The 18291-nt window shown below is 36.7% G+C and overlaps 1 protein-coding gene across 3 annotated transcripts in view; it reads right to left on the reverse strand.

Moving 5' to 3' along the window:
* The window catches only part of LOC119079298 (myosin heavy chain, non-muscle), a 57806-nt gene extending 41743 nt beyond the window's left edge, over positions 1-16063 (reverse strand). For all 3 annotated transcript variants that reach the window (XR_005088153.1, XM_037187085.1, XM_037187086.1), the window contains exon 1: positions 15369-16063. Coding sequence is in view for 2 of the 3 variants with exons in the window: in XM_037187085.1 (XP_037042980.1) it covers positions 15369-15509 (141 nt within the window). In the remaining variant the exon portion in view is untranslated. The remainder of the gene's footprint in view (positions 1-15368) is intronic.
* Positions 16064-18291: the final 2228 nt, after the last annotated feature.

The following is an 18291-nucleotide window of genomic DNA, read 5'->3' on the forward strand; positions in this document are numbered from 1 at the left end:
AGCAGTGAGTATGTGTGTACAATAAAAGCAAAGTGATAGGTGAAAAAATGTACAATTTTCGATTTCAATAATTTGCAGATTATGTTCGCATCAGTTACACGGGAAACCTTTTACCATTTGATGGTATAACATGCGCTGATGATGTGCTCTCAAAATCTATTATTCAGATTGTTTTAACTTTAAACTAAATAAAACGAAACCATTCTTGAATTTTCCTTCGTACTGGTTTATGCATATTATGCAAGCCTCCCTAGCCTCCCTAGTTAGTCTGGAAGGGATTAGTGTCGACGTTTATGTTCATTTAATTTTCAAAGCAATTATCAACTATTCTGCAAGTGTGGTATAGTCATCTACGTCGATTGAAAAACACAATTACTGTTTCGGAGTCTTGGAACCATGAGCTATACTCTGGTATTTCATTGGAGTAAAATTCCTTGTCGTAAAATTTCATTATTTTTCTTTAGGCACCAAGTTTTTTGCAGCGACATCTTTCAATCCCTTGATAGAGCTGTGATAGGAACGATAATCATAATACAGAATGTCTCATTGTACGGTGGCGCTACAAGTCTTCGAGCACGTCAGCGGTCAGACTCTTATAGTTCTTTCATTCATAAAAAGAAGTTGAACAGTAAAAGAACACTGCAGTCAGAGGCAGTGAAATTTCAGGACGAATTTGATCTAGTTGTTTTTCAGCTGATCCACACAATTAAAACTGTTTATACGGTTTTACCACCACCACGTGCGAGCGTGCTGAGATAAAATATCTTTCAAAAATACCATTTTCCTACCATACTTTCACATTCACGGCCATTGCCTGTTTTTCCTTATAGTCCGGACGCTTGTGCCACGAAAAGTGGCTCTGTGGGATTCGAGGTTTTAAGATTTTTTGTGAATGGATTCTGATAGAGTATCAAAAGTTGTAGAACTAAATTTTTTTCTTGAGGTCGATGAACCGGTATTACCGGTAAAATTACCGTTTTAGTGTAAAACTAAGAATCGCTATAACTGGAGATAGAAGTGACTTTGTTCGAATTTCTTTTTTTTTTGTTAGAAAAGTACATTAATTACCTAAGTTTTATGGAAGAACTTTTTTTTGGAAAAACAAAATGGCGGAAATATGACCATTTTCCGTAGAAACTACACACAAAAAACCGATAACTTTGACGCCATTTTTGGCCGGTGTCTTACGAACGGATTTCGTGTAAGTAGGCTCATTCGACAGGTACAGGTCTCAAACTACAGCCAAAAAAGTTCCGAAAGTGATAAAAAAAATTTGCCCGGGATATTGAGCGAAAAGTGAGGTTAATACACAATCAGATTTTTATTGCACCAAATTACACTCTTTCCTTTCGATTTTCGAGACATTTAAATTTGAAATGAGCCGGAAAACGACAGAAAATTGTAGTACTAACGTTAATACGTCCGAAACAATGCATAACAATTTTTCTGATTAATGAGCCTACTTACACGAAACCCGTTCGTAAGACACCGGCCAAAAATGGCGTCAAAGTTAGCGGTTTCTTTTTGTGTAGTGTATACGGAAAATGATCATATTTCCGCCATTTTGTTTTTCCAAAAAAAAAAAAGAAATCCGAACAAAATCTTTTCTATCTCCAGTCATAGCGATTCTTAGTTTTACACTAAAACGGTAATTTTACCGGTTATACCGGTTCATCGACCTCAAGAAATAACAACTTTTAATACTCTATCAGAATCCATTCACAAAAAATCTTAAAACCTCGAATCCCACAGGATGACACAAGCGTCTGTACTATTATCCCAGAGTTAAATTTTAAAGAAGAGGCAAGAGGCTGATACATTTACTCAAGTTAACCTTCTCGCAACTGATATTCATTTCTTATCGACAAAGAAGAGAATAAGAAGCGATGAAGTCTCGTTCTTTGCGAAATATTGCACCATATCCTCCCCATACACTTCGGTCGAACATTACAACAAACGTTATACTGAAACCCTAACGGCCCAAAGAAAAGCGGAAAGAATGCTTAATACGTGAATCGTTGAATCCTAACTCGTGGTAGACGTAAAGAAAGCAATTCTTAGGCTGTCTGATTTTGAAAATTAAATAAAATTTGAAGTCAAAACAAATGTGGAATTTCGCGAAAATATTCGCTTCAATGTGCAAGAAAATGTGTGAGGAAATTGAAAGCAGCATTGAATGTAAATGTTAATGGGAGAGTGTCGAGTCAGCGGAAAATTTAATAAAATTCAATTTGTATTTACATTAAAAAGTGTATATCGGTTGAGAGAGAGAGAGGTAGACAAGGAATGCATTCGGTGATGTGAGTCATGCATTATTACATTAAGATGTTATCCCCTGTAATTAAATTTCGTTTCCTTGTTCTTATGGTTCGCGGCATATTTTTTTTGTCGTTGGTGGAACCGTATACAACACACTCTTCGTGACAGTAAAAATCTATGAGTACATCAACAACATGCTAATAGCTTTCTGTGTTCTGTTAACTTGATGAGTCGTACTTATTTATTGTTTGTTATATATTCTCGTGCATCAGTCTGTTCGTCGTTATGTTTAGACAAAAAAAAAAATAGAAAAAACATTCGCACATATGTGACCACCGCCGACAAGTTTTCTACGATTACGTAATCATTTGCCATCGGTTGTCCACATTTGCAGCCGTTAAAAAAAGAGTCAAGACGAACATTAAAGACGAAAAAACAAATTTCATAAACTGCGATGTACAGAAAACAATTGCGAAAATAACATCGCGCTCATAATGTTTAAACCGCAAAACCATTTCATGATTCGAATTTGTTTCGTTTGTTTCAATGTTCGTACAGTTGTTTGAGCTTCGTTTATTAAAATTCAAATGTGTTATCGTTACCTTTCTGAGTAAATGCTTATCAGATAAATTTGTCAAGGTTGTGTAATACATACATTGCGATAGGTGAGTGTATGCACCGAACATTTACAACCATCATACGGCCGTGTACGGTAAATTAACCGAAAAATATAAAAACATTCGTAATTTGAATTTTGAATTGAATTTTCCGTTTTAATTATACCTTTGATCGGATATCGAAATAAAAATAATAAAAAAAAACAACAAAATTGTGAGCAACGAATTCTTCAGAAATGTGATGATGTCATTTGAAAGAGTTTCATTTGAGTAATTTCTTCTTTTCCAAAAAATGTTTTTCTTCTTCTTCATACAATTCAACGGTAAGGTAAGCGTACCAATCCTCGGTCAAGAATGAGTCCTCTGGCACCTATTGTTCTTTTAATCATTTTTTTTCTATGAAAATGAGGGAACAATAGTTGTCGGACTACTCCTGCTTATCCGAATATTGGCACGCTTACCCTATTCCCACATTAAAGACGCACGGGATCCAGATACAAATTTTAGAAATAAATAAATAGACAAAAAAAAACCTGCAATGGAATAGCATGTACCTATGAATGTATAATCAAATGAAAAGAATAAAACGAAATAACGACCTTGACTCCACCGCGCGATCACAAAAAAAAATTCTAACTCGTTTTCATTCATTCTTTTCAATATTCCATCTCAGAGCGGATTCCACGTACCGAAAAATTCAAATGGTTTCACATTTTTAACCGTCTTTTCGGCATGCTAAGCGGGATGAACAAGATTGTTTCAAAAGACGAAGAAAAATTAGGTGTGCATGTAATGAAAGATTTACGTATGGAGAGAAGGAATTCGCCTCTATCTGTCAAGCCCGTTTTTCACTGAACCGATTAAAAAAAAATAATTTTCCAGACCAGTTACAGGGGACGTCAGTGATCTTTAGACATGTATCTTTTTCAGATGTTTTTCAGCTGGTCCACTCATACCTATTTATTTGTACACACACGCGTGGTAGTGGTAAAACCGTTTAGAGTAGTTTCGTTTGTTTGAGTGTAGCAGCTGAAAAACAGCTGAATCAAATTCATGTCTACATTCCACTGACGTCCCCTGTACATCAATTGAGGGCATTTTCTGTTTTTTATCTGTTACTGAGACTTTATTTACGTAGATAAACATGAAATACAACAGCGCTCTGAAATGACAATCAGACAGAGACAAGGTATTCAAATCATGTCTCTATCGCCTGATCTATTTTACCTTTGAACAGAATCTCAGAATTTATTTTGACTATCTAAAGCTTTTAAAGAGAAATTTCGAGCGAAAACTGTTCCGAAGGAAAAAGCGACAGCAAGAAAGGAAAGTTCTCATCGAAATTGAAAGGTTTGGAAATCAAAAGGAGACTTGAAACTTTTATCGGAAGGTGAACGAAGCTAAGAAAGGTTACAGTCAACAACCCCTATTGTGCAAAGATAAGAGTGGGACGGTTTTATCTGATGAGGAAAGGTGCATCAAAAGACGGGCTGAATATTTCAAAGAACTGCTAAACCCGGACTCCCCACCTGGTCAGACCGAAGATAACGATCCACCATTTCAAACCGCACAGCCGCACATTGCACAACCAGTGCTTCAGGAAGTCGAAAGGGAGATATCAGGGCTTAAGAACTTCAAAGCCGCGGGTATAGACAATCTCCCTGGCGAACTTTTTAAAAACGGAGGTAATGCGTTATGTGTGGAACTTCACGACCTCGTGGTGCGTACCTGGAATGAAGAGGAACTGCCCGATGAATGGAAGACCAGCATACTCTGTCCGATATACAAGAAGGGTGATAAGTTGGATTGCAGTAATTTTCGAGGAATAGCCTTGCTGAACATTGCCTACAAGATATTCACGTTAATTTTATACCGTCAAATGCTCCCGTACATGGAATGTTCAGTTGGTGAATACCAAGGTGGATTCCGAGAAGGTCGTTCAACAACAGATCAAATGTTTGTAATCAGACAAATATTGGAGAAGTGCAAGGAATACAACGTCGAACTGCACCAACTTTTCGTTGACTTCAAAGCAGCATACGACAGTGTGATCAGAAAGAAACTGTGGAGAGTGATGGCCGAGTTTGGCATCCCCGAAAAACTGATCGCCCTGACGAAAATGACGTTAGAAGGAGCTAACAGCCGTGTAAGGATTCGAAACAAACTGTCAGAATCGTTTGACATTGAGGAAGGACTACGCCAAGGAGATCCTCTCGCAACGCTGCTTTTCAATCTGATTCTTGAAGCAGCAGTGAGGGCCACCCAGACAGACACCAGCAGCACCATTTTCACCAAATCCAGTCAAATACTTGGTTTCGCAGATGACCTGGATATAATCGGCAGAAATATGGAAGTTGTTAAAGAAAACTTTGTGGCCTTGGAGAGGAAAGGTTCCGACCTCGGATTAAAGGTGAATGACACAAAAACGGAATACATGATCATCACCCATTCGAGCCGACCGCGCGAGCAGAATGTACAAATCAACGCTCACACTTTCAAGGTGGTGAACGAATTCGTGTACCTGGGATCTCAGCTAAATACCGACAACAGCATCATGGACGAAATCAAACGGCGAATAACTTTAGGAAACAGAAGCTATTATAGTCTGTTGAACATCCTCAGGTCCAAGTCAGTTAGCAGAGTTTCTAAGTGCACATTGTACAGATCGGTAATAAGACCGGTTGTAACATATGGCTCGGAGTCGTGGTGCATGACACAAAGAGAAGAACAGACGTTACTCACGTTTGAAAGGAAAGTCCTGCGTACAATATTCGGACCGATTCTGGATCCGAATCAAAACAGATGGCGCAGACGATTCAACTTTGAGCTAAAACAGCTTTATGGAGAGCCAGACATAGTCAGGATCATCAAACTGAATAGACTTCGGTGGCTGGGTCATGTGGAACGGATGGAGGAAAATCGTATTCCGAAGAAAATATTGAAAACCAAACCTGAAGGGAAGAGGAATGTAGGTCGACCAAAGGCCAGATGGTTCGATGCAGTCCTCTCAAATCTTCAAACAATCGGTGTCACTCGTTGGGAATCGTTAGCCGCGAATAGGTCCGGTTGGAGAAGCATGTTAGAGAAGGCCAAGACCCTTAATGGGTTGTAGTGCCGGTAAAGTAAGTAAGTAAAGCTTTTAAAAACAGGAACTCACAGATGGTCACATATAATGCAAATTTCTCGTTTCCGGACGTAACTCTGTGCGTGGATTACCTATTCCAGTTCGATGTTCAGACTTCATTAGGATTTTGACAAACTGTCCCGCGTTAGCATATTTTGTATACCAACAGCAACAGCTTAAATCAATGTGTGTTTCTCCACCTCCCTTCGCATGTGGATTTAATTGTTACACGACCTCTTCCCCTGTGGTGAAGTGAAAATTCATCAGATCACAGGACCACTGAAAATCGTAAGGCCAGTTGTTCAGCGATCTCAAAATTAATTGTTGGAATTTTGTGAGTGACGAAACACCTGATCTAGTTTTAAATCAATGGAGTACAGTAAATTAAATAAAAATTTAGTTCATCCTGAGCCTATAGCGTTTACGCTTTCGTTTGAATATGATGACAAATTTGAATGTTTGATAAAAGTGATAACGGAGATGAATGAACATATTCGGCGAAGGTAATGTACTTGTTACGAAATTGAGATTAAATCATCTAAAATATGAACGCACGATGATTGTCTCAAATTCAATTATGCGTGTTGTTTATTTTCGGTGCGATTGTATACGAACAGAAAAGATGAAAATTATTTATACGCACGCATAATGCTGAGCTGCATACTATATCTGTATGCAAAGTAGTATAGATCATTTTAATCAAATTGTAGAATTTATATTTATAAATTTTACAAACCGTGTATACCGCGTACAGTATATGCGCCCGAAGTGTTGTAGATAGAAAATAATTTTTGATTTAAATTATTGTCTTGATTCGCTTCAATGGGAATTTAAGATAAGCGTAACGAGTAAAATGTGAACGATTTGAATAATTTTCGAAATGTCTTTATGATGAATGTGAGAATCAAATGATAATTTGTATTTTAATAAATTGAAAATGTTTTCGTTGTGTGATGGAAATTGGGATGGATTTTGTATTGCTGCAGGCTTAATAGAAAATCAGAGTGAAATGATGGCACAGATCAACAATTTTATTGATTTCGTAATTAAATTGTGCTCGCCAAATGGTTCTCATAGCGATGGCGATTTAACACATGTCAGTGTGTAGCCCTTTTTCAGGCATGAGAGCCGCCCAGCTATTTCGAGCCGAATAAAAGTCGAATGAAAATTTTGCGATAGGTTTATAGATCGGACCAGGAACTTAAAGAGAAATCACAGCTTATAAAGCTAGAATGGACGCAGTGATTGAAATAGATAATCTCGCAACGATTTCCTCTTATGGAATATCTGATGTGCTCAATCTACTACTTCAAAATACTTCTCATTAATTTTCCGGTGTGTGTGACTCGGCACCGTTCCTAATTCCACTAAGACGGTTTCCCTAGTAACCAATTTCCTCATTTTGAATTTCCCTGAGCGTTACTACCTCAAGATAATCATAATTTTTCCGAATTTACACTAGGTATAGCGTATTTTTCTCAGTTGTTAGGCACTATCCTTTCACCAAAATGATCCAGGTTCTATTCTCGTGTCAGACAATTCCACATGGAATTTTTCTGACGATTACATCGCATTGGCAACGTCCTAAAATTCACTCAAGCTTACAAATTTGGGTAATTTCAGTGTGTTTTGTGACTGCAATCACTGAATACTGAATGACTAGGAAAAGGCTGTTAGTGAGGTCTCTTAAACAAATCAAATCAAATAGGTCCCGGAGCGTTCCTCCGAGTTACAAATCCTCGTTAGTTACGAAGAGAAGAGAAAGCCACAATTATCTGTTTATGACACGCGTCCTAGCCTTAATTCCGACCGGAGTTTAATTTGGGTCTCAGTACAGTTACCACTTTTCAAACGGCTTTCATGTCTGTCTAGCCCATTATTGCATTCATATGTTACATTACACAATCCCGTCGTCATATAAAAAGCACAAATGGATTTAATTGTATCAAACCCAAAACAGTTAATAGAAAAGAATTGAGCAACTAGTTCATCATTCCGTTTAACATCCAATACTAAACAATCAATTTTTGGTGTATTTAATCGACCCATTATACGATAAATGTAATAATACGAAAGAGTAATACAACATAGAGTCACTACACACTCCATACACATCATATTTAACAAAAAAAAAAAGTTCTGCTCTCGAAAGGAAATGATTTTATGTCAACGAAAATTAATCACATTTTGTGATGGTATGGCATGGCTTTGATGTTGTCCGACATAATGTTTAATGGCAATTGTTGTTATTGAACTCGAAAAAGAGTTTATTGATTTAAAATAGAAATTGAATTCGCTGGAAATTGTATCGCTATGCAAATAACGATCAGCAAATTCCTGTAATTAAACGGGGCTATTACAATGTTGCATGGCATTACACCGAATTCATTTGCTAATTTAGCATTGCTGGTTAATTAACGATAAATTTGTCGTTTGCTTATATAGAGTGAAAATCAGTTAAAAATGTCTTGTTGAAGATGAAATAGAAGGCTTTTGGAAAGCTACGCTCACCCGGAGCATTGTCAAAAACCCGATACCCGACAATTCGGAGAATATGGATGAAGAATATGAATAAAACGAACAGTGCCGGACCAGTGCCGAGGAAATGTGGGGAAAGGCCCGTAAAAATCATATAAAAATGTAAAGGGCTAGTCCGGCCCTGAAAATAAGTGTATCGAAATTAGAGCAACGACAGGCACAAGTGTAAACCAGAAGATAATGAAAGTAAAATGGAATTTCCGAAAAGCGTTTCCGTTTTGCATTGACCACAGGTAACCCTATACATCTACCTCTATCACTACAGGCCCAAATTTCAGTTACATGCAGGGTTGGTCGTCAATAAAGTTAAATTTTCTTGTTATTTTGAATAATAAAATTCCATTCAAGCAACGAACGTTTTCGGAAGTTGTCGTTTAAATAATAATTTAATTTTAGCAGAAACACTTGCGTGAGTTCAAACAAAAACCGAATTCCTTCCATACCAAACTCACAAAACAAATTCTCAAATTTATTGCTCCCAATACACTTAAACGAACAGTTAAAACCAACAAATTTGCAGCCTTCTTCGGAAAAAAAAGACTACAAACGCAAACCACCTGCTACCTAATGTAAATTGTATTCGGTAATCAAAATATGGAATTGAGACAGGTAACAAAACCATTTTTACTTATCAATCATGCTATAAGTAACATTACAGCAAAGCATTACTTTTATACGCACGTATACGTTTGAATTTGAACTGGTTCAGGTTTAGAATTGAAGAAATATGACCGCAAAGCAATAGGTAAATTTTTAGCAAATTTTTTCGAGTCAGTAGACTTATTATGATGCAAATTTATAATTTTTCGTTTTTTAATTATTCCTTACACCAGACATGAGCGTCGCCGAAATTAGGCCGCCTCATCCTCGTGACTTGAAGTCGTTTAAATTTTTGTAGCCAAAATGGTATACAGTTGAGGTCAATGAAAGTTATCAATGAATTTGCTTCAGCTGGTCCACTCATATGATCAAAAGTGTCTTTTTAAGGTAGAAGTTCGTGCGCAGTGGTAAGACCGTAGAGGACCGTGAAAAGACGTATTCGACGTTTTGTTTGAATGACCGCTGAAGCAAATTCATCTCTAAATTTCACTGACGTCCACTGTAAATAAAAATTGGGAATATTCCTGTGACAAAATCGAGATCACTGAACGATAGGATGTTGCTGAAAGAATCATAAAACTTAGTGACATATTTCTGGGCAAGACATTCTTTAAATCGACTTTTCACCATGAAGCCACGATGGCTGATTTTTGGTCAAATGGAGAAAAGTGTAGAACACAACCAGATCTACATTTTTCTCCATTTGACCAAAAATCTGCCATAATGGAAAGTCATCATGGGGAAAGTCGATTTAAAGAATGTCTTGGCCAGAAATATGTCACTAAGTTTTATGATTCTTTAACCAATATTAAGCTAATCTGAAACCCCGTTGTGACGATAATCTGGTTAGAGCAATATGAAAACGAAAACTCAAATATTCAAGGCCACGACACTAAAATTGAGGTAGAGATGCATTGGTACGTTAAAAGTTCAGGAAAGGAACAGTTGGATCTGGATTCTGGGACAGGTCCAGTCAAACTAGTAGATCTCACGCTGGATCAGAAGTGCCCAAAATATCTATGACGTCGAAAATAATTCTTTAAAATTCACTTAAACTATCCAAACATTCCCAATGGTATTTAACAAGTCTTTAATGAATGAATCCGCACGTGTAAGCGACTACAAGTACTACAAAGAAAAACATAAATCTTTCGCATTTTGAGGAAGAAATCGAGTACTGAGAAACGCCCACACAATTTTTTACAATTCTTCGCCGCTGACATATTTAGACCGGCGCTCACGTCTGCCTCACTCTAAACCGTTTTTAAAAATTATTTCGATTTAGGTATATGTAGAGACGAATGGGAATATCCTTTTAAAAATATGCTCCGAATGAATTCCGAAAGTAAATTTTCGGCCGAAAACGAGTTATATGCTCAAATGATGATGGTAGGCAATAAAAATGTTATTTTTATTGTCCACAAGAATGGTCTCGCATACAAAATGAGCAAAATGGTTTGGAAAAAATTAATTATTTTACCAACGTGTTGTGATGGTTGGTTGGTGTAAAATTGCCAAACAAGTCGTCAAATCATTTTTGCTTTGGCGTGGTCTGATTAGGAAATTAGAAAAATTTGTGAAGCTCTCGCAATAGAAGAAAATCGCTCACTAACGAATATGTATTTCGATTGAATGCGGTGGGATTTAGTGTAGGATACAGCGAAAGCAATCAATTAAGAAATTCTGTGCGGTTTGAGAAATTAACGAGAAAGAGAACAAAAAACCCAACTGAAAGATGTCAACATTTCAAAATTGAAATCGATAGCACCAAGCGCTGAACATTCTTTTATTTTTCTGTCACTAATCTAAATGCCATTTATCTTGATGAAAAAGTAAAGAGTTTTAATGCAAAAATTTAATATCGCTGGATCGTTGCATTTTTATACGACACAAACAAAACAAAAACAAAAAATTGAGCGCCTTGGATGTAAAGAAGAAGAAGAATGTCGTTTAACAATTGAAATTTGATTTTATGCAGAGTCTGTCAACACTACAATGCAATGTTATGCCCTGTAGTCACATTGACAGATAGGTAATATAGTTTAGACTCTATGTAAATTGTGTACGTCGTCGTTGACGTCCTCTACCTACTCGACGGTAATAGAAGACCTGAAGAGTTTGTTTTTGTTACAACTTGAAGAAACGACAACAATATGAATAAATCAACGACCACATTATAAGTGGAGTTGATAGAATGTTCAATTATACAGTCAGCGACTTTGAAATAAGTGACGCATTTGGATTCAGCTGTTTTTCAACTGTTCCACTCATACAAATATGTTTTTAAACCGTTTTACCATACGCATTCGGGTGCATTGTTCACCCGCATAAACAAGCATTAGCACATTTGTTTGTATGAGTGGATCAGCTGAAACAAAATACGTCACTCATTTCAAAGTCGTCGACTGTATCTTTTTGGGACAGACTCTAGACGATAGTTGAGTTCCTAGGGTACAAGAGAAGTAATTTTGTGACGGTATTTTCTTTAATTATCTTCGTCGATTCACATTTAATCTACACAAAGGTCGAAAGTTTTCAATGGAGGATGTGATAGGTAGTCATGGAACCAGTTCTAGGAGCGAAAATGTAAAGGAAAATCAATAATGTTGGCTCAACAGTAGGGCGTATCGAATTTTGCAAATTTTAAGGACCGCCATAGTCAGCTACTGTCATGGAATATTATGTATACTTATTGGCCAAGGTGTCCTCGACTCAACAGCACCGGTTGCAGTGTCTGCACTTGCTTCGTGGGCGACGTGGCCACTCTTAAAAATTCCATTCTAAAATGTAAAAAAGTGATTTCAAGTGTATATCCGATCGGGACATGCCTAGTGTACTGGCAGTGCTCGACCTCCTCTACTACCTCATACAGGCTAAACAAAATCATTTGTCTCTCAGGAAATATAAGTTAAAAACCAAAAGGTCACATTTTCGATGTTAGACAATCTTGGCAGTGGCACCTTTTGGACCATCGGTTTCTTCGGTAGTTTTGTAGAGTTTTCAAAGCTCTACATTTCACAAGAACATTGTTTTCAAAAATGCTTTCATTTTCCGAGTTATGACCATCGGAAACTTAAAGTCGTCCGGGGGGACTTCTTCCCGGGCTCCATCGGATCCATCAACCACATGCCCGGACACAGTTTTCGATGATCTACGTTTTCCGCACACAGGCTATGGCGGTCCTTAAAATTTGCAAAATTCGATACGCCCTACTCAACAGTGAAGGAGAGTAGAAACCGTCTAGTCATACTACAGACATTGAAAAGGTGAGTACAAGGAGTAAGAAACCCGAAAGTCGTGTAGAATATCTATGGAATATGGATGACCACTGAGCTGATTAAATCAACGCATTTTAAGTTTGACTTTTCGGTTTTTTATGGTAACGCGGAGAGCAACAAAATTTATTTCCGTAATTCCTCTGTAGAAAATGTGTTGGTAACGACCTTTTTCTGTTAATGCGCCCGATGCGCCCGCACTCCCTCTGAATTACTCACATTTCCTAAGCAAATCACTTGAGTACGGTATTGGAATGTGAAGATCTAAATTGGATACAAAGACTGACGACCGCTGTATTCATGACTATTTCTATACGAAAATAAGGCACACGAATCGTACAGAACATGTCGCCTACCGCCTGCAATGCATGTAACCTTTATTTAGAAAACACCTGGTGCATCCCACCTTTATCATTTGTTAACTGCATTATATTGGAGCATATGAACACGCAAATCTTACTCGGTTCTTACTTCGTTTGCTTTTCATTTTGCCACAGTCAAAAAAGAACGAAATAATAGAAACAGCAACAATGACAGTGGTGGTATACATTACATGATAGCTATTTCCGTATTTATACACAGATAATATGCTGAGCGTAAAAGTCATATCCATCCATTTTTATGGAATGAACTTTGAGTCCATAAAACCGTAAAAAAATCCAAGCAAATTTTTGTTTCATTTTATTGTATTTGCATACACAAGCGGCGTTAAATGAGAATGGATTTTTCATAGAAATTATCAACCGCGGCCTAATACCTTCGCGCTTTGGTATTAATGGCAGAATTTTAACATTTTATTTGTGTATTAAGCCTCGCCCCAGCGTATACGTTTCTTGTACATTCAACTAAACATGTTGTGATAAGAAAATGTGTTTTGTTATCAACACCCAGCAAGAGAACGAACCAACTGTCAACTTGTAATACAAGTTATGCTTGCTGCCTATCTAACACTTGGTGGCATTGTCTCCGTTTCGAGCATTGCCCTTTTCATAATATACTTAGCTGCTGTTCGTCTTGATATTGTCTTTAAAACAAAACAAAAAAATGAAGAGAAAAGTACAGCAAAAGGTTAAATCTACTCGAGTAAATGTATGAGGGGCTCACAAAGTTTTACAAAATTTCTTCAATATCATCAGCCGTATATTGAAACTTGAAATATGATGGGGTGTGGTGTGGGTTTTGTAAGCACACTTGCGTAGATTCAAGAGGAAATTGTATGATTACGCAAACTTTTACCCGGCATTGATCTGTCAAAATATGCGTAGCAAACGATAATATGGTCACGCAAGGTTTGTTTCGAAGGTCAAATTACATTTTAAAATCAATGCCGGGCATGAGATTAATGCGGTAGCCTGATAACCTAGTTACCAGAAAATAAAAATTCGAAAGTAATTCAAAACCGGGAAATCGAGCCTTCGACGAACAAAGCAGTGGGAAATGTATGGGCTGGGAAGTTAGTTTTGGAAATTTTGACTTAATCATTGGACGTCCCATTAACGCCCTTGACATTTAGAAAAGGTGGACTTAATGAAGCTGTTATGTCGGAGAGAAGAGAGTTATACTTTGCAGTTCAGTTAAGTCGAAGAAAAAGAGGGAAAAAATGGGGGAAAATAGGTGAAATATGCAAAAATTATAAATTGACAAATATTGAGCGATAACTTGTTAAAAATGGTTGGTTATATGGTATCGAGAACGACGACAAAGATAAGAGATAATCTCTGGCTATTGTTCAACGCTAGTATACCCTAAATAAGCAAGAGATTGTCCATAACATAGTTTGAACAAAAGAAGTAGCAGATTTATAGCCTGGACGTTCGTAAGTTGTTAATCAAACTTTTTCATTGTTTTTATGACAGAAAAGAGCTTGACAATTCAAGAAGTCCACCCAAGTGAAATCAAGACACGAATTCATTTTCCTGTTCAGGACTCAAGTTGCACGACACAATAATTTTCGAAAATCAAACAAAAATTGAAACAACGCGAAACCGTTCATTCTATGTGTATGCATCTCGCAGACTTATCTTGAAAAGTGTGGCACTGAAGAGGCATTTAAAACACCAGACAACATTGTGAAAAAAAAGTTGCATGTGCGATAAGTACATGTAACTTCTTATGTACACACTCATCAATAGCTGGTTTGTTTCCCTTTTCACACAGTCGTGTTGCACAAAGAAATTCAAACGTCGTCGGCCGTCTCGTCTTTATTTTGTATATACTGTTCGTGACCTTAACTATATCGCGTACCCGATAAAAATAAACGATTCGTGGGTATACTACGCCCAAATGATAAACGAACCAAATTGTCCGATAGATTGGGTTCATTATTTTTACACGAAATTACACCCTCAATCAATTGATTGCTCGACAGGTGGTAAATGCAAGATAAAAAAAAACGGCTGGTGATCGTCTTAGCGAATTATTTATTGTTGCAGTCGAAAATGTACAAAGGCAACCATCAAAATCGAAATTTGGAACAAATAAACGAACACAACAGTCGAGAATTTGTTTAGTTTTAAAAATGAACGAATTCATTAGCAAAAAGCCGGCAAGCGGCAATAAAACTTCGTGTGTGCATTTCGATGAAACCAAACTTATTTGCCATTCTCCTCCGACACCAGAAAGAAACAAAAAATTATTACAGTGCATTTCACGACCGTACCGGAATACATTTAAATAACTCCGACTAAAAAAACATATTTCGCTGATAAAACCCACCCAGACGAGAAAAGAATGAGCGAAAAAAAAGCAACGAATTAAAAACTCTTGAAGTCATAACAAAGCAAAAGGCACACCGTTGAAATGATCATGGACAAAATATTCGAAACGGAATTTTTTTTTGATTTTGTATATATTGAGCCACATTCGAAGACGACGACGAAAGGCAGTGAATAAAATGGTTAAAGAGTTCAACTTGTCATTCTGACGAGAAACACACATAAAAAAAACATCTCTTACCTGTGATTCATGCGGAACCCATATGAGACGCTTTTGTGTCCATTCAGCTTGTGTTGCTGGATCATTAAATTGATTTTTTTCGACGGTCAAATATTTCAATTCCGGATCATTGCGATCCACGGTTGTTGTTTCGTCACCCATATTGACAGCGTGGTTCGGCAATATTTTCACAAATTATTTGTGGTGTAACTTGTTATAATCCACAGAATCGAAAAAAAAATGTTTTCCAATTATTTCAGCGAAGTGAGTCCTCTTCTATTATCACCACAACGAAGATGTGTGACTTCGAATTTACTCTTTTTTTTTAACCAATCGGCTGGCACAGGACCAACACTTCGTAAGAAATACAATTTTCAAATAAAGAAATTTGATGGAACCGAATCAACAGAAAAAGATTTTAAAAAAGAACGCGTATACAACACACATACAAGAGATTAATATTGAAGTGATGTCACTGCCAAACTCCGGGTAGTTTTTAGCCGAAATATACCAGTAAATACACAATTTCGGATAAAATCACTTTTGAAATTCGTAACACTAGTTGCTAAATGGTGTAATTACATTAAAATACTGGTAGAAAAGATGGAGATTATCGCATTAAACAAAATTTTATTTATTTTGTGTGTAAAAAAAAACTCGCGACAAATCTTTAGAAGTGACTTTCGTCTTGCCACTCAACCTTTCGACTAAATTGATGTTTGAACGGCTTTTCGTTGAATATAACTGCCGGATTGTCGTTCAATGGATGGACGATTCGTGATTCGAAATGGACTAGATTCTGATGAAAAATGGAAGTGCAACTGGCACCATTTTGAAAGTTAAAAAATACGGAATATGTGATGAATATGATTTTAACACTGCAAAAGTTATATCCAAGATGTAAGTGCAACAATGGAAGTGAGTCTGCGCTGCACTCGAAACTGAAGTACGTGTGTTTTTACGGATTGCATTACCTTCAGTGGTTTATACACATTGTTTACTGAGTAAAAGAGAGAGAGAGAGAGAGAGAGAGATGGAGGTTCGGGGCAACGTGAAGCAGTTAAAAAAGAAAAAGAAAATTAGCTCAATTTGGCATTGCCCTCAAACCCAAACAGCACAACCACAAAAGTTGGTCATGAGTATCATTATCTCACAATGTTATACAGGCAAAACAAAATTTACGAGTGAACGCAGTGCCGCATTTTCATAGAGACTTGAATATGATCGATGGTGAAAGAGGAATAGGCATGGGCGATAATGATAATGATTATCGACATTTATCGATTATCGATAATCGATATTTATCGACTTTTTTTATCGAAAATTATCAAAAAAGTATCGATAATCGATAATTATTGATATTTTGATAATTATCAAGATATCGATAATTCGATATATCGATATTTCGGTCCGAAAATCCGATATTTACCGATATATTACGATATATCGGTATATTGTCATGAACCTTCAGATAAATATCAAAATATTGATATTTTGATAATTATCGAATTTCGATATTTTGATAATTATCGATAATTATTAAATTATCATAACGATATGATTAATCAATTATCGATAATTTCTTTCGATTGATATTATCGATAATTTTGAACGTCTCCCATCCCTAAAGAGGAAGAAAATTTTTGACACAAAATTTTGCCGTTAAAGAAAAGGGGCGCTAGAAAGCTGAATATGCTCGATGCAGCTCAGAGGAGAGCGAAGCGAACGAGTGATAGTAATTGATTTGATAAATTATCAGATCTGAAGATGACTGGTCAAACAGTCGAAATGTAGGCTAAATTATTTGGTCAAATCAATCTTTGAAGTTTTCATTTTGTCGAATCCAGGCGATACAACGCATTATCCAATGATTGATTGATTGATCGTAAGTTTATTGACAAACTGTACTCTAGCTGACATTGAAGAAAAAGCATGGTAATCAGGTGGCGCTTATATTCAGCTCTAAATTAGAAGCTTATATCGAGGAACGTTTTGGGACCATCAAAGTAAAATCTTTAAAATTTGTCTAATTTTAAAATTTTGCCAAGCCTCAATAAAGTGGAAGTCGGCTCCACTGCTGCTGGCATCAAATATTTTGAGTTTAAGAGGCATATCACCAAAATTTCAGGTGATTTTTTTTAACTTTGGAAACAAGCGGTCTCCAATTTGAATGAGTGATAGCGGTCATTTTAGTGATCTATAAATGAACCCAGTAATTTTGTGTTGCAAGCCTACAGAAGTCTTGGAAAAAAAGTTGGTGCCAATATACAGATTTTTTCCTTTTTTCTGGTGGCTCTACAGCTGGAACAGCATGTGGAACGGTACTGCTGCAGTCATTTTTTATCGTCTACTATCCTTTTACCTTATCAATGGAAAAACGCTTCGCTATGTCGCGAATACACTCTTCATATGTCGTTATAGATCCAGTGTCAGTTATCTCAAGAGAAAAATTATTGCATTTTTCTCGGTGGATTTTAGTCCAATAAAGTGTTAGCGTATAGCACATAACCTCAGGACTCCGGAACAGTAATCAGTTTTTCAATCGGACCAATATTTGCTACGTGATAAGAGTTTGGAAAAACGATATGACCTGGTGGGAGCGAACGGTTTAAAAATAGTATAATATAGATGACTAGCCGTTTCCCATGTCCATGCCACACAATATGAGTGATGCTACGTATCATATTCAATGTTAAATGCGATTTGACAAATGTCAAACAAATATTGTCGAATCACAAAATCTATGAAATATTGACAATATTGTGTGTTACGAAGGGTACGAATGTGTATAATTGTGGCATGTGGCACGGATATCACAGGTATAATATGACCTAAAGCACCTACCCAACATCGATAACGACCAAACGATCCAAAACATTCAAACAGAAAATTCTAGTATCAATTCGTCGTCAAAAAATTCTATTACAAATTGAACGAACCTCTT

The sequence above is a fragment of the Bradysia coprophila genome, unplaced genomic scaffold, assembly GCF_014529535.1.
Source record: "Bradysia coprophila strain Holo2 unplaced genomic scaffold, BU_Bcop_v1 contig_324, whole genome shotgun sequence".
Lineage (NCBI taxonomy): Eukaryota > Metazoa > Arthropoda > Insecta > Diptera > Sciaridae > Bradysia > Bradysia coprophila.